The 21,981-nt window shown below is 39.5% G+C and overlaps 3 protein-coding genes across 7 annotated transcripts; 1 reads left to right on the top strand and 2 right to left on the bottom strand.

Annotated features, from left to right (window-relative positions):
• Positions 1-6,590: 6,590 nt before the first annotated feature.
• rbm4.3 (RNA binding motif protein 4.3) lies at positions 6,591-8,765 on the bottom strand. The gene is given in 5 exon segments (XM_086166342.1): positions 6,591-6,726; positions 7,013-7,312; positions 7,314-7,641; positions 7,749-8,167; positions 8,689-8,765. Coding segments are annotated over 3 exon segments (1,032 nt in total). The 5' UTR covers positions 8,158-8,167; positions 8,689-8,765; the 3' UTR covers positions 6,591-6,726; positions 7,013-7,017.
• Positions 8,766-9,592: 827 nt separating this feature from the next.
• Positions 9,593-10,757, top strand: tifa (TRAF interacting protein with forkhead associated domain). Its single transcript, XM_086165871.1, has 2 exons — positions 9,593-9,728; positions 9,822-10,757. Exon 2 carries the CDS (start codon positions 9,830-9,832, stop codon positions 10,412-10,414), a length of 585 nt encoding a protein of 194 aa, XP_086021997.1. The 5' UTR covers positions 9,593-9,728; positions 9,822-9,829; the 3' UTR covers positions 10,415-10,757.
• A 143-nt stretch (positions 10,758-10,900) lies between these two features.
• LOC147223743 (RNA-binding protein 4.1-like) lies at positions 10,901-19,297 on the bottom strand. Of its 5 annotated transcripts, XR_015107579.1 has the most exons (6): positions 18,110-18,200; positions 17,255-17,683; positions 15,261-15,860; positions 13,607-13,690; positions 13,290-13,404; positions 10,901-13,219 (listed from the first exon to the last, which is right to left on the bottom strand). XR_015107579.1 is itself a non-coding variant. In XM_086165870.1 (4 exons), exons 2-3 carry the CDS (start codon positions 17,661-17,663, stop codon positions 15,277-15,279), a joined length of 993 nt encoding a protein of 330 aa, XP_086021996.1. In that variant the 5' UTR covers positions 17,664-17,683; positions 19,204-19,297; the 3' UTR covers positions 14,245-14,949; positions 15,261-15,276. The 5 variants fall into 5 exon arrangements, 3 of the variants coding, with proteins under 3 accessions (XP_086021996.1, XP_086021995.1, XP_086021994.1); XR_015107578.1 differs by having other exon boundaries at positions 13,290-13,690; XM_086165870.1 differs by lacking the exons at positions 10,901-13,219; positions 13,290-13,404; positions 13,607-13,690; positions 18,110-18,200 and adding exons at positions 14,245-14,949; positions 19,204-19,297.
• Between the last annotated feature and the right edge of the window lie 2,684 nt (positions 19,298-21,981).

Below are 21,981 nucleotides of genomic sequence, written 5' to 3'. Positions count from 1 at the left end.
GAGACATTATTCCAAGCGATGGTGTGATTGATCTGGGCCATATGGTTTTAAACAGCTGAGCTGCGGTGGTATTGGATCTGCAATGCACTGTAATTCTTGTGCCCAGGGATTATTCTGACTCACTGATGTACTCTGCAAGACATTCCTTCCATTTTGTGTTGTACACTTTTATTTAATTTGATCTAGTATGTCCTTTTAGGTGTTACCAGTATCTCCCTCAATGTGTCATGGGATTTTCTTTATTTGTTAGAACAAACATCGCAAGGAATGGTCGCACTCCCTTTTGATGGCAAGTTCGTATTTCTTTTTTGATTCTTCATCAAATCTGTTTTATCTTGTGGCGTCGGAAGAGTTCTGTTTTTGATCATGGAAGAGTGACAGGATTTTCCAGTAAGATGCCATTCCACTGTGGATTTCTCTTATTATTCAACCACTTCAGATATTTACAAAAAAATTATTAGGTAAAACACAAACAAGTCAAGACGCCAAATAAAAACAGAAGAAATTATTATCCACTTGTTTTTTTTTTTTTATTCTCACGGTGGTGATGAAATAGAAATTAGAAGTAATTTTTATTGCTGACTAAGATTTATTGTACACTTAGAAATCAGAAAAGTAATATGTAGAAACTAACAAACAAATTTAATATTCTGTAGACCACAATGAAAAACAATTGATGTCTTGGATCTTGTATGGTGTGGCTCTGTTAGGTGTCATTGTTATTCATTGTTATTCTGAGCATTGAACTCAGAAAAACTTAGGTAGGGGATGGATAGAATTTATTACACTTATATGTCTTCCACTTACAGAAGGGATAAGTGTGGTCCCTTGGATCTCAGCAAGAGTGAAGACTGTTGTCTTATCCTTTTGTCAGTTTGTTCATAATGTGTGTCACATTTCTATATGTGCTTAAAGAAAATTCAAACTAAAATTAAACAAATAATAATGTATGAGCTTGAAAGCTGGACAACTGAAAAGAAAGATCAAACCACTTCGGGAGGACATCGAGACCCAGAGGAAGCAATTGAAACTGTCAAGCACAGGAGAAAAGGAAGGGTAAAAAAGGAACCGACAGCCAGCCTTTGCAGTCGGCTCGTCAGAAAAAGGAGACTGGTGAGGTTCAAGCAGAGGCAGAAGAAGCACCACGATGTGCAAGATCGGTATATAAAGGATCCCAACTGCTTCACCAAATCACATTTTGGGGAGGCCAGTAAGTAGTACTGCATCTTGCTGTCGGTGAGCTGTCCGAGGAGCTTCAGTAAAGTGCACACATTCGAATATCATTATTCAGGTCCGAAAAGAAACTGTCTGTATAGTCATCATCTGGGGTACAGTGCAGGTGGGCTGGTCTCATGAAATCCGTATCCGCGTGGACCTTCTGGGAGATTAGAGAAACTAAAGCGTTAGCCGTTGTGAGTGGAATAAGCCACTGGTACACGGATACCAGTGTGATCATGTGTGTGAAGTCAGAACCTTCAGCCCCTCTGGAAATGACAGCAAATTTAGGCCGAAAGCAAGAATTAAATCCCTTCCTAAGAGATTAACTTGGCAGGAGGAAGATAGAAGAAAGCTGTGCTTCCGGGTTTGTGGGGGCGCTGTGGCGTCTCCCTGCTCTGTGCAGCAGATGAGTTTGGAAAAGCCCTACCGCTCTGGTATCCGAGCTGCGCCCAGCGAACAAGTACAGGACTGTCTCAGAAAATAAGAATATTGTGATAAAGTTCTTTATGGGAAAAAGTGCATACAAATTCGAACGAGACGTCTCAAGTCTGAGAATCAGAGGGAAAAAAAAATCTCAGTTTAGTGTGGATGTGAACTTATCAAGACAGGAAGCTGTGTATTGTCCACACCTGTTCCTCATCCCCGGTTTAATATTGTGTCCACCTGTTTTCATTCATTTTAGTGGGCATGTTTATATTGTCTGTTTCCCTTTCTTCTGTATTATTTTGTCACATTCCTGCCCCTCCACTCCTGGCCTGCTGTTTTTTTGAGTTTTGACACAAGGAGACATTAATTCAAACTTCATCCAAGGCACTATAATTATTTATTTGGGGTTCATTATTGCAAGGTAATTGAAATAGTAACAGAATGAAAGTCAATGTCAACTCTATTGCATATACTGCCATTAGTTTCACAAAAACAGAAGATTGAAATGTGTCTCTTAAAACCATGGTGAAAAAGTAGAGGGGGCTCAGAGCTCAGCAGACTGAAGAAGCTGTGAGACGGGTGGGAGGGATCACCTGCAGAATGGAGGGCCTTGTGGACTGCTTCTCAGATGAAGGTAACTACTTTAGTTTTTGTTTTTTGTTTTATTTATTTTTTCTCTCACTTTGCGTCTCAATTACAATTCAATATGTAGTTAATGCAGTTGATCTTCTGGAGGGGTAGCGAAATAAAAGGGGACCTTGAATCTGTGTTCTGTTCTCACCACTATAATTTAACCTTACTTTAACCAAAATATTTTTGTCAGTTGATTTTTAAAGCAATCTTTTCACTGCCTTTCATATTCTGTCTGTCACCTGCAAAGATTTTCTTTTATTTTTTAAAAGAATACTGAATGCCCTTGCATGGTCCAAAAAATGTCAAAAAATAAAATCTCAGCTCTATATATTTTTTAAATAGTTCTGACAACAATTTGCAATGTACTAAATTTATGCGATGATGATGTGAATTTCTGGACTTGAAGTAATATACAATAAAATCCGTTTGAAATGCTTTTTAGTCATCGATGGTTCAGACTGTTACTTAATAATTATATATATATAATAGTTTGGTATCATGAAACATAGAGGCATAATCCTCACTAGACTGGAAAAGAAATGGAAGAAAAAAATATTAAAAAATGAGCTTCTTCTCATTTTTCAAAATCTAAATATATCTGACATTTAAACATAGCAAAGCATGTCTCAGATGGGATGTCGTCACTTTGCTAGGTATACGCAGAAAATAGTGTGTGCTTTCTAAACCCAGCTTTAATTCTGACTGGATACCATCCAGTTGAAGACTAGGGATGTTGAGATGGATCATACAACACAATCATGGGGCAATCACATTGTGATGCACAAGTGTGTATCATAAACCTCCAATAAGGTTGCATTGCTGTGATCTGCTGGTGAATATATTATGTACAACAATCTTGTACAAAATAAATAATTATCGAATATTTATATGCTATTAAAATCTATCCCATCCAACATGATGTTTGATACATTGTGCAAAGATAGAAGATCCTGCTATATATTTGCAAATCATCTTGAACTTTGTGGAAAAAGTGCCTTCAGTCAAACAATCATAACTCCGACCAAAGTAAGTGTAACTGATTATTGTGCAGAATTGGACTGTATTACAATCTGAAGGAAAACAGTAATAATAATACTTGTATTCTCTAGCACAATCAACATATTTTAAGAGGAAATTCAGGCTTAAACTCCTCCACTGTGATTTCCCTAATCCTGTAAATTTGACCGAGTTGAAATGGCTCTGTTTCTATTTACTTTTTTCAGGTGGCAATAACAAAAAGAATGTTTTTAGACTCCAGTGAGACAGATGAGGTCAGGAAAGGTATCAAGCCCTTCAGCACCATGAAGTGTCTTGCTGGCAATACTTGTTACCTCTGCCCCTTTTGGGGCGCAAGTTTCTTTTTAATATCTAATCTGAAAAATCAAAGGAAGAATTGGAATTTTGGAAGAATTTCTTTTGATGGTGGAGGCGCCATCCAACATATTTGTGTATAACATAATCTTTCTGGATTACACCTGCTACTTTGAATCTCTCTACTGCTGCAAAGTTCATGTTGTAGCCTCTTATTTTCAGCTACTTTTGAATTCATTTATAGCAGGACAGACAGATAATCCGCATTTTTTTTTTTTTTCCGGAAAATTGGAGAAACCACCAGGCTTCAACAGTCTGTATGCCCTGCAGTGAATGTTAATTCCTGTTAAAATAAGGTTTCAAATCTAGTTTGTTCATGCACCTGTTGCATGTACATAATAGTGTGTTTTAATGCCGATTAAGCAGGTTATGTGTCTTCAGTTTTTACTTGCCAAAAATGGCCCTGAGGACCCTTTAACCTTGGTAACAGTCTATATTTAAGATTCCTAAAATTTACCCCTATGGGAACGTTGTAAAAAAACAAAAAAAAAAAAAACTTGCAAATAATTTTACTTTGGAATATACGACAGAGATCATTATGATTTAAAACATTTTATTGAGGCAGGTCAAAGTAATTGTCAATACAAAGTGTTGTAACTGCCATCAAAATTCTCAGTGAAAAAGAAGAGTAATACGCTGCTCAAAAAATCAAAGGGAACACTAACACATTCTTGATCTGAATGGATAAAATATTCTTATCAAATACTTTGGTCTTTACATAGTTGAATGTGCTGACAACAAAATCACACAAAAAATAGAAATCAAATGCATCAACTCATGGAGGTCTGGATTTGGAGCTACACTCGAAATGAAAGTGGAAAAACACAACAGGCTGATCCAACTTTGACGTAATGCCCTTAAAACAAGTCAAAATGAATCAGTGTTGCTTCTTAAGTGGAAAGTTTGATTTCACAGAGGCGTGACTGAATTGGAGTTACATTGTGTTGTTTAAGCGTTCCCTTTAGTTTTTGGAACAGTATACATAATTCTGTAAACTGTGCAATGCTTACCTAGGGTCTCCAATCAGTGTCAGGGAATATCCTGCATCTTGAATCATCTTTGTCAAATTCTTCAGCCTCTGCCTGGCTGACGACCAATGGCTTTCATGTTCGAGACCATGGCTGACTGAACTGGGATGCACATATCTGACAGTCTTAATTTGTCACCTGTATACAGATGTGACAAATATAAAGGAAAAACTTTCACAGGCATTCACAATTCAGAACTCTGTTGGTGCACCATGAGGAAACAGGTCTCTCTTGGAATACCCATCCTCCCTTTGGAAAAGGGGCTTAGGAATCACCAAAATCACAGCCATCAGGAGGGGAAGCCACACTTTCCAAAGTTAGAACTGTGATAATATGGGAAAAGTGCAGACTTCAGAGTACAACAGCCAGAAGCAACAGGAGACATACATTACCTCATTGATACAACCACAGGACTTTGGCCTTCCAGAACCAACAGCCAACATCAAGCACTTCTTAAACATCCAACTATACGAAAATACAACTCCAAAAAGTAATCAGCACCTGTGTTTTTAACGTTGCGGCCCTGTCATTCCACTGATATATCTGCAATAGTCCACTTATGAATGCAACCTTCTCTGAATTTATTCAAGGTTGGATTGTTAAGATACAGGACTGAATTGACAATGTATTCTCAACATCTTTTTAACATATAATGGCTATCTCAAGAACAATGTAGGATGATTTTACATTGACATTGTAAGTCACTTTAAGTCACAAAACATAACTGCTTGTAAAAGCATCAATTTGCTATTTCTTATTAAATTCCTATTTCCTCTGAAATGTTCTCACCTCACCATAACCAATCTGTCTCATTATTGAAATAGCTTTAACAGACACAAGACTACAGGATTTCTAGCTAACACTCTAAAGCAAGAATGAACTGTTGCAGACCCGCTGCTTGTCCAAATGAATGTGATCTATAATCACAGGGGACCAACCCCTTGAAAACACTCACCATCAAAACTTCCAATTCACCAAGTTTTTCCTTTAGTTTGTCACCCATCTGTGAGTAGCCACAAACACCATGGCCATGCAGCATAGCAGGGTAACTAAATGGCAATGATTCCGCTTCAACAGTTAAAACTTCCACCAGCATCTCAATTTCACAACAGCGAGCATCTGTAGAACACAATACAATGTTAACTTAAGCCAAGACTTTAATACCCATGACTTACCTGGTCAGTTTGAGGGTCTTCACCAGCTTTTGATGCCACCCCCCCTGCCAGGATTTAGGGTCGACAACCCTCTGATAGAGTCTGAGGAGCTAACATGGGTTCTCGAGTGTTCTAAAGGGGACAAACTCGAATACGCCGACGGGTAAGACTGCGACGTTTCGGATAAAACCAAGGGGGATTTATTTATCTGTCGATTTCATTGTGAATATTAAGCGCCACTTCCACGAGGTTACTATTTATCGCGAGGACGAATCGGTTTTAATTTAATTCTGACGATGAGTGATGAGGCGTTTTTTCGCGGTGGGCATGGTGATTACATCACTTTCCACAAAGCTTTTTATTGAAAACAGGTTCGACAGTATACAGGTACAAGAGCGCTCGGCTGTGACTGACTTAGGACAGTCACAATGTCATGATTTTACGTCTTGGCAATTTATAGATTTTTTTTTTTACAGCAACGCCACTTTGTTTTGTTTTCCGGTGAGGAGGCTCAACATGATGGAATCAACGTGCAGATTAGATTTAACACCAAGCATGAGTCAGTTAAATCTACAGTCACAGGTATTGCCTAGAAACTGCTGCTTTCTAAAGTCACACACAACATAAGTCCACTAAATATTCAAAAACGTAAAAAGGTAAATTAAAAAAAACGCCTGACTTAGACGTTGAGTATTAAAAATTCTACATCACAATGAAGACAATCAGGGGAAAAAATACGTATAAAAACTGACAACAAAAAAAGACGTGGACGTCGGCATTTCAGTTCCTCCTGAGAGCATCGCGGGGAAATGTTAACGCGCTCTGCCACTGACAGGAAGAGGATAGCGTCACGAGCATCAGAAGGTGGCGAGCGACGACGCAGCCGAACGACGTTCCTGGAAAAAGAGCAAATGACATCAATGAAGCGCCTGCTGCTGCTGCCGGTGTAAAGCACGTTCTTCCATCTTAATTATTGGAACGCTGAGGCTCCATCTTTGGTCTCCTTCTTCAGCCTCACTGACGACGGAAGGATAGAACCTCAGTACGCACGTCTTCTCACAACTCGGGATTTCTAGAAGGCCTGGAACGTGCGGATTACGTTATAGACTGCCTCTGCCTATACAGGAACGAGCGGTAATTTTAGAGTTTATAAGGACCGGTCTACTCCACAGCTATTCTCACCTTGCTTAATAAGCATAGCGTGCAGGTGGTGGCGGAGGCAGTCGTTCGTAGGGGTCCCTTGCCCGAGGAACTCCGAATGCTGGGACCCGGGAAACCGGAGAGAGACGGGAGCGGTCATAGGAGTAGCCGTTACCGGCAGGAGGCATCGCCGCATTAGGCGGTCTCCTGAGGGGGCTACGGTCTCGGGCGTAGTACGAAGACGGAGGAGGCGGAAGAGGCCGACGCTCATACGGGTCAAGCGACGAGTTCATGAGACGGTCTCGCACAACACCTGAAGGGGGAGGGGGAGGAGGAGGGGGCGCCAGGACGTTGCTTATCAAAGGAAGCCATACCATAAGGACAGGCTCGGTACTTTTCAGAATCATCTAAAACGCCGTATCGCTCACCGTCATAGGGACGGTCCGGGTAAACAGCACGCCTGGGGGGAGGGGGTGGCAGAGGAGGTGCAGGGTAACCTGGGGGCATGGGGCCCATGCGGCCTCTCATGAAGCCGGGTGGAGGAGGCTGAGGCCTATCTCCTGGATACCTGGGAGGCCAATAACCTCCCCTGTCTGGAGGAGGAGGAGGGTACTCTTCCTGTTCTTCGTGTCTCGGACGACTTTTGGAGATCTGTACATGGATACGTTTGCCTAGATGCAAGTGAAAAACAAACAAAGCGAGGTTACAAGATGCATTTGAAAAATAATGAAACTGAAAATTACATATTTACCTGTTTAGAATACTGCAACGCTCATACCTTGGAATTCAGAGTTGTCTATTCCCTTGATGGCATCCATAGCTTCATCAGAGTTGGGCATGTGTACAAAAGCGAAATTTTTGACAACTGCACACTCTGTGACAGTGCCGTATTCTTCAAAGAGAGCCCGGAGCTCGTCATCAGCTCCCTTTTCTACATTTGCGACATGCAATTTGACTGATCCATAATTCTTGCCATGGCTGGCCTCGACGTTGATTGGCGTGCCATGAAGCTTGTAGAGGTGCAGACTCTTGATCGCCTTGGTGGCAGCCTTTCGGTCATCCATGTGGACAAATGCAAAATTCTTGATGATGGCACATTCTGTGACTGTGCCGTACTGGGTGAAGAGTGCCTTGATTTCTTCCTGGTCTGCTTCTCGGGGAAGGTTCCCAACAAAAATCTTCACCATGATTACTTTTCTGTTTCATATTGAATAAAAAATGAAATTAGGGTCTTTTGGAATGTCTTGAACTTAATTGGATTTTTTTTTTAACTTGGTTTGTTTTATATTGGTCTGAAACGTAATACCACACGCTTGTTTATACCACAATGTTTAACATTAAATTATTGCGGCCTTCGAGCGGCCTCTTTGTCAAGGCAAAATGGCTGAACATTCAAACGGCCCGATGAGATTTTAAATGCATTTACGACGTTTAAAACCATTGGCAACACTATTGAATCAGATGCAAAAACGCACCGTAAGCAAATCGAAGCAGTGAAGCTTTCACTTTCGAATGCCGGCTTTAAATACTAGCTGAACTTATGTAGCTAACGTTAGCTTTTAGCTTTAACATCGCGGTCGTTAAGTCACCGTATTTAAAAAAGAACCGCGGAGGAAAGACCGACGGGACGGAAAGCAGCCTGTAGGTAAGCAAAACCTGACGTCAACATTGACATTTTTTGGGGGGGGTTAACCTTTAAATTATAAGTATGAAATTACCTTTTCAGCCAAGGGCCTATGAGGAGAAATACTTCTCTTTTTAGCTCAGCTGTAGATTTCCTCTGTCCAATCTTCTGTTTCATTCCTTTTTTGTCTTGTTTTGTCGGCCATTTATCACAGCGCTATCTAGCGTCCAGGAGTAGGTAGTACATTGTTTATTGCTTCCAGTCTATTGTTCTAAATGTTTTATTTACCGTTTTTTTTCAACTATATACTTGTGTTATATATCATTTTTCTGCAAGTATGCCTGCATTTAGTTAATCAGTTTTCTAATGTTGATTAACCAGCAATTGTGATTGCTTGTTTAAACGCTCCAGATGTTTCGTGTTGTAGAGTGAAAGGGGAATAATTGTGAATGTGTGTTTATTTTTAGGATCAGCCTAGCTTGGATCAAGAATTGAAACAAAAAAACTTCGGTAAAACTTCCTTCTTAAGTATCCTGAATGATAAACTTTCGGTGAGATAATGCGGCATTAAGGAACTACCTTTTAAAATCGTACTTTAGACAACTCAGAGACACTTTAAATTAGAAAAAAAAAAGTGCGAGAAAATGCATTGAATTGACAGGACCATTAACACACTACTTGACGATCAACAGTAGAGTTACTGTTACACCCTGACAAGAGCATCATTCAAATATTAAGGTTTAGCTGTCCAGCCACCGCCCACGCCACTGTATGAAATGTACTCAATGTAGAAACGTGTGAAGAAAATAACATCGGTAAGAGTGAATGACACTGGGGGATGCAATTGGAAATCCAGTGGCAAAACAGAATAAATGTCAGTTCTAAAGGCTTACGCTATTAACCCCATCCCAAGGAGACATCCGAGTTTTCTATTCCCCTGAATGCAGCAGTACTTCCCCCGGGTCTTGTGACGCAGTGACGAAACTACAGGAGACAGTTGCTTGTGTTTTCCCACTCCCCTTTGTTACTTTTACTTCAACTCCCTTCAAGTTTTCACGAGTGTTGCTGATCCAGCTCTCCCAAGGTTCCTGTTTTGTTTTTTTGTTCTTCAGAATACAAAAACCCAACCCTCAGGTAAGGCATTGACATCTGAAAGAATGTGACAATTGTTTGTAGTTATTCGTTTTACCTTGATTTATCAAGTCGCTCTATCTTTGGTTTCATCAGGAGTCACAATGAGTAATTCGCAGCAGATAGAGACAGAGGAGTACCTGTTGACGTGTCTCCAAATAAAGCTCTACCATCCAATGCAGAGGTCAAAAGCAGTTTTTGCCGATCTGCCTTTGGGGAAGAGAAGCAAACACCCAGCAGAGGACCCTCTCAGGTTGGGAAGGGATGGCCAGGCCTGCAACTTCACCCTGCAAGACCCCCGGGTGTCCCGCAAACATCTCGCCATCCAAGCCTACTACATATCCCAGAACCCAGATATGAGATTCAGCATCCAGAATCTGTCACACAGAGGACAGCTGGTGGTCAACAACTCAGTGCTCGGGTATTTGGAGAGAGCGGATCTACCTGACAAGGCCATTGTCCGGGTGGGAGAGTATGAGATGCTGATCATCAGAGAACCTGGTGAGGCGAGAGCGAGTTTTGAGGTACAGTTTGAGGTGCTGGAAGTGTCTCCATTCAAGGAGACGAATAGGTTTGCGCCCAGCATGGTAGCTGTCATGGAAAGTGGTCTGAACGCCATCAATAGTATCCCTGGTGAACGCCTGGAGCGAGGCCCGTCAGAGACTGACGAGACAATGTATGTTTCATGACACTGGTCATGAAGGTTGACTTGGTCTGATCTTGTACACCACTAGGTATCTGTCCATAGCTGTGAAATTCAGTGTACCCTGGTACTTTCTCTCCTTGAAATGTGAAATCAGTGTAAATTAGTCATGACTCAGTTATTTTTAAGCAATGATTTTAATGTAACCATTCCATTTCCACTTCTTTTTTTTTATTTAATCAAACTTCCATCTCAGTCTGGCCTCTCTGACCTTATCTCCACAACATCTAGCATGTTTGGCGCTCTGGAGTTATTCCTGATCCTATCTATACTTGTCATTCCTAAAGAAAACATCTCAATATCTTCATATTTGCTACCTCGAGCTTTGCTTGCTGTCATTTTCTCACGGCCAGTGCTCTTATCATTGACGTACACTTTTTTTTTTTTATTCTGGTCAATATTTTTTATCACACATTACCTTTGACACTTTTCTAAACCACTTCCAACCTGCTGAAACATGTTTCTTCCCCTCTTTTCCACTCTCCTTTGCTTTAACCACGATGCATATTTTCATTAAATATGCAAATGATTTTCAAGAACACTTTAGGCTTAACAAAGATTTACCTTTCAATGCAAGGCAGAATGCCTTAAACATACCACTTTTTGAAAACTGTTTTCAAAAGGACATTAAATCACAGACGAGTAATGTTATGAACAAACAGTGATTTGAAACCTGCACATGTTCTCTTATTTTATTGCTCCAGATCAACAGCTTTTAAGATTTATATTACAAATGTAATTCGTGTGTGTGTGTGTGTGTGTGCGCGCAAGCATGCGTGAACAGGCAGATACTTGTCATCTTTCACATTACAATCTCGTCTGCTTTCAAAAATCTCTTGAATGACTATGTTATCATCATCATTATGTATTTGTAGTATTCAATTTTTTTACTTTTGTCATCTATTAATCTCTTTGTTTTTTTTACATGGATTTCAAAGGACAGAGGGACCTAGTTAAAACTATCTCACAATACATCAAATATTAAAAATGTCCAAAACATTTAAGGTCTTCAGGGGTACAATGCATCACATAATACACATGCAATTGTGTCCATATCCTTTTTAGTCAATACTCAAAAACACATTAAAAAAATGTAAATTAAAGTCCTGAGGTGTGACTCACGATACTGATCACTGTCATATGATGAATATGTATAGTTCTGATGACTATTAAAGTTTTAAGATAAAGTAGATCTCGCAATAAAGATTTTGAATTCAAAATTGTTATGGCAATTTATGTTCTTCACCCAAATCTTCACGCAGTAGCTAAGTCAATAGTCAATAGATGTGATCTAAGATAACCTTTTTTAATACTTGTCTTATTCCCAAACAAACAATACAAAGTATTGCTTTTGTTATATAGGAAAAATGCATATTACTGACTTACATTTAATGTTGTGAAATCGTAAAGGTTCATAAAATAAGAGGTACACAGCAATAAATCCCTTTAGATGTTTACTGCCCTACTTGATACACACTTTAGAATCACATTCAGTGAGAAACATTTCCTTCTGTGACAATATAACAGTACAAACTCCAGTCTGTTTTATCTCCGAGATGATACAGACTGAAAAAGAAAACTGCAATATACTTTGGGGGGGAACATAAGCACAAGGTGTTACAGCGGCTTGATCTGGGAGTCACTAATAAAGCAAAGTCATTATGTTTGAACTTTGCTCTTCAGTTGACATTTTAGACAAACTAGCATCAGGTCTATGCACCCAGCATTTTTTTAAATTGATCCAGAGAAACTGTTAAAATGAAACGGAAAACTAGTGTTTTTTTTAAGCAATAGAAACCTTTAAAAGGGAGAACTGGTAAAAAGGACCCGCCTCAATCACAGCACACTATGCTTTGATTGCAATTTTATATTTGACAATTCCGCTTTGTTTAACCCGTTGCATTCTAGAACAGACTTCCTCTGAACATTTTGAATCAATGCAAGGAATGTTTTTTTTTCTTCCTTGAAGCTGGCTTCTGCCATTAAACAAAAAGTGCTAATTTCAAGAAACCACAGGCCAAACTTAGCTTAATTACAGTAATGTGTGTGGAGTGTGCATTAGCACTATTCATAATTCATCACTATGACAGTTGATAAATCAACTGCCTCTAAAAAAATTAATTAATATTCATATCAGATAAAATTCTTCAAAAATTGCTTTGATAACAGAATCTGACTGTTTCATATCAGTAGCTTGTTTTTACTATAGCTGGTCATCTTATTTTAAAAACCATGTCCCAGCTTAGGTAATCTTGGTGACAGAAAGATTTTGAGTCATCAGAATCAGAATACTTTGCTGATCCCCAAGGGGGAAGTTGGTCTTTGTTGCAGCGGCTGCTGCTAACTGAGTACAGATCTCCCTCTCTAAAAAATAATCATGCTCAGTCATATTTTAGATAGAACTGTTGTAATTCAGTCATACTATGAATAATGTCATTTTTACATCTATTTAAAAAGATCTTTATAAAGGCTTATTTACGAATAACATCGAAAAAATTTCATACAACCTCCCGTAAGAAAGTAAGAACGACAAGACAATGTGGTAAGTCAAGGGAGAAAAAAATTTAATTAAAAAAAAAAAAAAGCACTGTGCAAGAAGTGCTTCAAATTACATTATTATTTGACAAGTCTGACATGTTTCTGAATGTGACTATGTACTTGTTTTATTAAACATATTACTCCAGTACATTCAGTAACAGAGAATAACCATATGAATGGTGGTATTTTCTTGAAGCGTCACTACTTCCCAAAGTCCCAAAGAGACAACTCTTCACCTTTACTCCCTGTGAAACTGAAAATGTTTGAAAGAATTAACAAAAACAAAAACATAGCAGACACACTCAAAGTTTGCACTGCATTACCTTCATCTGCGGGATGACTTGATGGAAACTCTTCTGGATGGCAAAAGGTATAAAAATTGCAATCATCTGCAAATTCATGTTGAGGCCATTTGCAGTCAAAGGTAGAGAAATAGGCCTGTGGATGAGACAAGGTCAGAGAACCCTACAATCCCAACAGTACCTGATCTAAAACTCTAATCAACAATTTGTTATCCAGTAACAAACCCGGGCATAATCAAAAACATCGGACTAATTCATTGTTCTCTAGATTAAATAAAAGAACATAAGCTCATTAGTTGCTTTCCTAAAGCGTTATCCAAGGGAAGTTTAACACCCACCTGTTTCATGCAGGTCACTGGTCCACTTCTGAGGAGCACTTACCATGAGTTGTCTCCTGCAGTCTCCTGCATAGATCTAACAACCTACGAAGAGCACAAATACTAAGAATACCGAAACTGCAAACTGTGACAAAAATACAAAGGGCATGTTGACGGTTAAAACAATGGGATGGATAAACTCATCAGGTTTGTGAACTTGAACTAAGAAACAGGCCAGTGCAAATCTCTATTGTTGTAGGACAATCACCTTTTGGCTCAACAGAAAGCAGGCAATGGACGACACGTAGTATTAAGTTTTTTACGATAAGTTAAGAACCACGTTTTAACCAGCTGTTTTTGAGTTGACGTGGGAGGAAGTACAAATCTAAATTCAGATGCACTTTAAACTGGCAATATCTGCTTAAAGATCTGCCTATATTCATGGAACCTATTTTGACAGTGAGGATTCCCCCACACAAAGCGTCTCTCGGCATTATCATTGGAATAGACTGAGATGATCACCTACTATTCATCAAGATGCTAATTTCTAGAATCAAGTAAAAAGGGAGTGAATTGGGGCCAGTGGTACTGAAATGATCGGAGCAGCTGTGTTACAGCCGTTTGACCGCCAAGGAATAACTCAACAGCTAAAAATGTCATTTTCTGGTTTTCATGTGTTTATTAAAAAGCCTTAAAAAAAGAAAAGCAACCTGTAAAATAAAATCATTCCCAATTAACGATGCAGGATTTTAATTTCGCAAGAAAAGTGAACACAAATGTTAATAGAGAACAAAACCAAATTATAAATTTTGATTTGTCATGTTTAGATGAGTCGCAAGAGTTTGCAGTACATACTATCACAGAGTATGACATTAGGTCACGCCTTAATTAATGGGACTTTCCGATGGAATTTTTGATAATCCAAAATTAACAATAATGTCACAAGGTTTTCTATATCTTCTTTTGATTTCGGTCTAGAAAATGGTTACAATTAAAGAGAATATATAATTTAGAAATATTGGAACAGTGTATCGTTTTTTGCACTTTACAAGGCTGAGTCACACGGAAAGAACAAGAAGAACCTTAGCCAGCATTTGAGCCTCAAAAAACATTTTAAACAGTAAAACAAGCAAAGGAACAGAAAAGGCATGAATAGCTCAGAGGAATACGTAAATATACATGGAATCGTGTTTTTTGGGGGCGCGGGTTGTTTTTCTGTTTTTTTTTTTTTTTTTAAGAATGGGGCTGTCCGCAATACAGTATCTTCCAGTATGTCACAGGTGAACGCAACGCAATCCGCCATAGACGAGGGGGTTGTTAGCACCACGTGCATCAGCAGACGACGATCTTGTCATATTCTAAACCTGGAGAGAGAGCAAACCACACATGTCAAAGAGCGCGTTTTACTAAAGATTTGCGCAAGACTGTTTTTTGTTTTTGTTCTATCAGCTATTTCTCAGATTTCCATCAGCAAAGGTTTAAGCGTGATTGTTTTTTTTGGAGGGGGTAGATATGAATGAATGACGTGCTCTCACTGATGGTGATGTTTTAAAGCGGGACTGCACCACAGCCTTTTCTTCACCCATCTAATGTTGACGTAGGTTTAATAGCATTTAAAAACAGTCCTAAAGCCTTCAGTGATTTGTGTGTCGCTAAGACATTTCACGACTCTCACCTTATACCCTCAAAGACTAATAGTTTTGAAAGTGGGCTGGTGGTGGTGGGGGTTGGAGGGTCCTGTCTGCAAAGGGTTCCCTGGGGCGAGGAGCACCGTACATGGGAGAACCAGACGCTGGAGAGACGCGGGAGCATTTGTAGGAGTAGCCGTTACCAGCAGGAGGACCAGGTAGAGGCGGGCCCCGTCTGATGGGGCTTCGATCTCTGGCCATAAAGGAACCAGGAGGAGGAGGGGGTTGCCGCCTATCGAATGGGCCAAAGTTCCCCATTCTGAGACGTTCTCTCATCAAGGCTGAAGGTGGAGGAGGTGGAGGAATGGCATTGGGTCGCCTGTCATCATAGCCTGGATTGTTATAAGGCCGGGCACGAAATTTCTCATAGTAGTCAACAACTCCAAAGCCGTCTTGTTCGCCGTACCCTGGTCGCCTTGGGGGAGGTGGAGGTGGAGGAGGGTAAACGGACATGCGGCCTCTGTAGGGAGGCTGCCCTGGATAGGGAGGTGGATAATAGCCCCCAAGTGGAGGAGGGGGTGGATACTCCTCTTCTTCACCAGCCCACCTGGGTCTGCTTTTTGATATCTGAACATGAATGCGTTTTCCTGTAGAGAGAAAACAAAATCCGTCAAATCCAGACCGCTTAACTCAGGTCAGTAACAGCGCTACCAGATATACAAAGCATGTTCAAATTTGGTTTTAGAATGATGTATAAACCCAATATTGGGTGTAAAAATTGCAATAAATTGGCTACTAAATAGCTTACATGCCAACATCAAGTAAATATTATGTGGATTTTAAAATCAGTGAAACACCAATATTAAAGTATGTTTAACCTGTCGACATTAAGCCATTTGAAGGACAAAGGAGATGACAAACATGGACACTGATGTAATAATACAGGCATTATTTGTGTAGTAGCAGGATTGTGTGGATACTGATAGGTGGTACTAAGGCACTCGGGGGACTATTGTGTTAGCTCTCAAACACTCATGTTCTAGTAATGTTCTTGTCACGTTGTTGATTCTGAGTAGTAGCATTTGTTGGGGAGGCACAGGACAGATTCAGTCAAAACTGACATGCTTGTTAAGTGCTCATCACATCTGAGACTGACAGTTTAAAGAAATGCAGTCTATTCACTTAGAAAGAAGCTGCTCTCTGTAGTTGTGTGGTATATAGAATGCAGGAATGAGAAAAACAGTTATCCCTGCTAGTCTGCTTGGTTAATATAAAGTGGCTCTCCACAATAAATAACAAACGATAATTTTGTCTTAGACCATGATCAGAGAAATGTTAACACAAGTCAACATTAATGCATTTTACCAACAAATGAAAATTGGCCAAAGGGTATCTTGATCATGTTCGATAATGACGCAATTTAAACTTAGCTCAATATGTCTATGGAACATCACTCCAGCAAGTAATGTGGGCTCTAAGCAGACAGCATAATTAAGCAGACAGAATAACTTATTTTAAGAACTTGCCCAAGACTATATCTTTGCAGTATATTTACTAAACAGCTTTCCTTTTGTTTTAAGATCCAAGTTTTTTGAGAGTCCAAACTGAACAACCTAGTTTCATGAGAATTTGTACCATAAATACAGGAGTGTATACAATATCATGGTAATGTTTCATATTCATTATCATGTTAAAAAACAAAAACTACTGACTAGATCCATATGGGTATCATTGTCTGACAAAAACCTTACTACGATGATTTAGTAGTAAGACTTCAGAAATACCGTCTTGATTAGATGCATTTATTTCAAATCTGTAAACCTTTCAAAATTGCATCAAAAAAAAAAAAAAAAATCCCTGAGGAAATTCCAATGTGATTAGCTTCAAAATTAACTTACCCCCTACTAAATCATACGCATTAAAATTACTTAATAATGAATTATTAAAGTCATCTAACAGATCACTGGTTCGTCAAATGTATTTCATAAAAGCAAAGCGCCTATTAAATCCATCAAACGCTAGCCCATTATTGTGTACTTGCCTTGAAATTCTGTATTATCCAGGCCCTTTATGGCATCCATAGCCTCTTCAGAATTGGACATGTGAACAAAAGCAAACTTCTTAACAATGGAGCACTCAGTAACAGAGCCATACTCTTCAAACAGCTCACGAAGCTCATTCTCAAAATCCTTTTCCACATTTGCAACGTGAATCTTCACAGGTCCCTGGTTGTTCCCCCTGCTTGGCTCCACATTGATGGGTCTGCCTTTGAGCTTGTACAGATGGAGCGCACGAATGGCTTTTGTGGCTGACTTACGGTCCTCCATGTGAACAAAAGCATAGTTGTTATACTTGGCACACTCTGTCACAGTGCCATACTGTGTGAACAGAGCTTCGATTTCCTCCTTCTCGGCGTCCTGTGCGAGGTTCCCAATGAATAACTTGACCATCGTTGCACCAGCGCAGATCACTGCGGGAGGCAGAGACAGAAAGCGTGACTACCTTAACAGAGCGAGACCCCTGGCGAGTGTATAACGTCATCGTCAAGAATAGCGAGGCGACGATGGGTCAACGAAGCAAAGAGGAAAACAAATCCTTCAACACATTACACGCCTCTCTCATAAACATGTAAACTTCGGTTAAGTCGAACACGATATAGAGTTGAAGAACAAAGAAACCAATTCAAGCTTCCATTTGAACTTCCTGGCCAGGACTTACTAGTAACGTTTAGTATGAATTGATACATGCTAACGTTAGCTACCATGTGTTAGCCGTTTAGTCCTCCGACATGACCTGATGAAATTCACTTCTTTATTAGTCGTAGACGTGCTAAACGGAATGATTGTATATCTAATAAACACGTTAAACCAAAAAAAAAACACTACACAACACTTACCAGCAGAAACAAACGTACCGCGCCACAACGAAGGCGAAACTCAAAAGATGCCTTTCGGTCGATATGAGTGATTGGTACGTAAACATAAATCTTATTGGTTGGAACAACTGCCACTCAAAATGACGAACAATGATTGGCAATTTAGGTCCCACGTGACAAAAAGGTCGCTTCCCGTTCGTTGCCGTAACGGATCGTCGTTCGCGTCTTAAACGTTTATTGGAGTCTATCAGACGCTTGGTCGTTAGGATTTACTAGGAATTAGTATCGAGAGTGTAAGTCATTGAGTCTTTTCTTAAAATTACTCTCAGATTAAATGTACCTTACGCAATATGATACGCAACTCTGGATGCACGACGCTGGCAGAAAAATGAGAATTGAAAAAACATGTTAATTTGGCCTAAACGTACTTCCATAGCAAGAACAATAACACTCAATCAACCAACGTAGTGATAAAGCAAACGGAACAGTAAAACAAAATAAAGTAGCTAGCAGGCAGCTCGACTAAATTGGTGTGTTTCACCCACTTACCGACTGCCGTTAACTTTATGTGGCCTTCATGTCAATTTTAGGTTGGCTCCGTTACCGTTTGATGTGCACAATTCTTCCGGGATAGGGTTTATGAGAACATGTCTATATTTCATAAAGCGCAACCTTTTTCGGCATTATGTCCGTCGAAAAGCGAATAAAGCGAAGCCTGTCTTGGAGCACTTCTTTCTGATGTGATGGAACGTAGTGACGTCACCAGGCATCTCTTAAAAATCCAAACAAACAAGACAGGGCGCGAGTACACGGAGCGGATCGATATTATTTTGATCGGGAAAAGTTTTGAGGGCAACATGTCGACCTTAACGGTAGCGGAGATCCCGGAGGCGGGTGAGAGCCGCTTTGCCATGACAAAATCCCTTCAAGCGGAAGCGGGAATCCTTAGGAAAATCAACCTGCGGTTGATAAAACAGATCAGCCACCTTTACGACGAGTTTGAAGAGGAGAGGCGAATCATCGAGCAGGAAATGAACGTTAGCGTGGAGGTAATGCTAAAAACCGAAGCTCATCTGCTCCAAACGATCGACGGGCTGCGACGGGAGATCTCTCGCCTTAACGGAACCGCACCGGAGTCGGCGCAGCCTCTGGGGGAAGATGACGGGAGCTCCGTGACGATCGGTTCCAACGAAGAGACGCGACAGGTTGTCCTCCCCGCTGGAGAGAACTCCGTGGATCGCATCGTCCCGTTCGGTGAGGAGCTTCGGACCACGAGCAGGTGGAGGAGATGTAAGAATAGTTTTTCCTCCGGATGGAAAAGATGCAAGAAGATTTTTGCAGGGTCGAGTCCGCTGCAAGCGGGTCGTTTGGCCGTAGAAACATAATTCCCTCCAGCAGTTGTCAGAATGTGACCGAAAGTTACGAGAGCCAGCAAATCAACATTTGTCGCCACCCCTTTCCACAGGTTGATATCAAGTTGAACACACTTGCCACAGCCAACGTTTATGCAGTTTGCTCACCGAACTCCATAGTGGCCGCTGCAAGAAGTACACATCGCGACTGAAATGCATCAAAAGTAGAAAAGAAAGCCCTTTACTGGTTATATTCAGATATACATGACCACTGCATTTAACCCAACATGGATACACAGTGAGCAGTTTCCATAAACGAAACGCAAACATGGTATTCCAGCTCAATTTAAAGATAGACATATTACCAAGGCAGAATATTTATTCAAATTAGCAATATATATATATTTCGACGTCAAAAAAATACAGATTTTGCCCACACATAATTAAAAAAAATCAATGCAATCAGTATTATATTTGCCTGACAGGATTAAGACCTGGGGATTTCCCCTTCACAGACCGTGAACGTTTACCTCAGGTGTTACCAACAGTGACTGATTGTACTTACTGTTTCACTAAAAGTCAGACCTGTATTGATGATATACTGAATTATTTTTGCAGAATTGAGTTACTATGGTGGAATTACTATCAGAATAAAGCTGGACTTACCATTCCACCTAGTACGTAAAAAAGTCACATGTATTGTAAACTGAAACTTAGGAATAATCCTGTTTTTTTAAGACTTGAATGTCAAATCAGTTTCCTAATAAATGAAGCATAACCTCAAAACCGAGACCTCTTTATCAATTTAATGTACAATAGACCTCCACTCATGATTTCCATTTCTCACTGAGTACAAACTTCATTGTAGATTCTACAGCCGCACACTGCTGATTGCTGATGTGTGTGAAATGCCAGGAATTCTTCTTAACATTGAGTTGTGTTGCAGATATAAAGAGCAGCAGTCATTACTAGTTTTAAAAGAACCCCAATCTGCATCCATCACTGTCGAATTGTGCTAATGTTTAACATCTGACCACTTTTTCTGAATATGACCACAGCAAGTGTGCATCTGTCAATCAGGTACAGGGCTGTGAAAAGTCATTTCATCTTGAGAACATAGTTTGGGACACTTGAGTTTGAGGGAAAAAAGTTTTCCAGCGTGAAGTGAAGGCTCTTGTATTCAGTAAATGACCCCCTCCTGAATTGGTCCATCATAACTTTCATTCATTACAGATGTTTATCCTGCTGTCATTTTTCACAAAGACTCAAACAAAATGGCCAAAGATTTTTCTCCTCATAAAATAAATACCTTGCTGTTAGTTAATTAGCTAATGTATCAGAAAATATACAGCTCTGGAAAAAAAAATAGAGACCACTGCAAAATAATTAGTTTTTCTAATTTGGCTATTTATTGGTATATGTTTGAATAAAATGAACATCTTCAGTTACTACTGACAATATAACTCCCAAATTCCAAATATTTTCATTGAGAGCATGTATTTGCAGGCCAAAATACCAAAGAAGATTGTCTTTTCAGACTTCAAGTCATGCAAAAAGTTCCTCTTAATTTTAGTAACATATTACTAATGTTTAAACTTGTGATGTCTTCAGAAATCAATATTTGGTGTATAAAGCCTGAATTGGTATCATATTATGGATGACTTTATGGCATTCCTGGCACAAATTCAAGCAGCACAGCTTTGTTTGATGGCATGTAGCATTCATCCTCTTCTTGATCAAATTTCAGAGGTTTTCAGTGGGGTTCAGGTCTTCCAAATTGAGGTGGCTGAAGTTACTCCAGTCCTTTGATCTAATCTTTATGGTCTTTTGTACACTTCAGCCTGACTCCTCACTTCTCAACCTTGTTCTTATGAACTGCTGCCTTACACATTTTAAGGATGAAAGCAACCGAATGTTCACCAACTCTCTCTCCAGCAGTAAAGCCAGAATTGAACTTGAAATTTTAATTTATTTTTGCATGGCAAACATATACATATTTTAATTTCAGTTTATTTTGACCTATGACCAGCACTATTTTGCCTTCTAGTTGGTTCAATTCAAGAGGAAAGTGAGGATCTAAGCAACATTTTTTATTTTTTATTTCTTGTTAAATAACATTTGGTTGGTATCATCATTATCTTATTAGCGAGAAACTGGTGTGCTTTGGTTGGAATTCAAGAAACACTGAAATGGATTGACATAAATAAGAAGAGATCTTGATTTCTGGAAAGAAAAAATTAGCAATCTCAATTTTTTCAAGAGCTGTAAACTGACTGACAACACATTGAAATCATTTTTCTGTCTTGTTGGGTTCATTTTATCAATTTCAAAATGAAAGGAATATTCCATGAGATAAATGGACATTAATCACCTTTATAAAATCAGAATAATTACCTGAAAATTTACAAGTTTCCTTTAGTAATTAAGACGTGACTAACAGAACTCACCAAAAACTAAACATTTCCTGACTTTACTGTCTACTTGCGCAAAATGAATATCAGCAGAAAAAAAAAAACCCAGATAGTCTAATATTTGATTTTT

This window comes from Fistularia commersonii, chromosome 19 (genome assembly GCF_037954325.1).
Source record: "Fistularia commersonii isolate RoL2024-O1a breed Wild chromosome 19, RoL_Fcom_v1.0, whole genome shotgun sequence".
Taxonomy (NCBI): Eukaryota; Metazoa; Chordata; class Actinopteri; order Syngnathiformes; family Fistulariidae; genus Fistularia; species Fistularia commersonii.
This window is presented reverse-complemented; position numbering and strand designations above follow the sequence as displayed.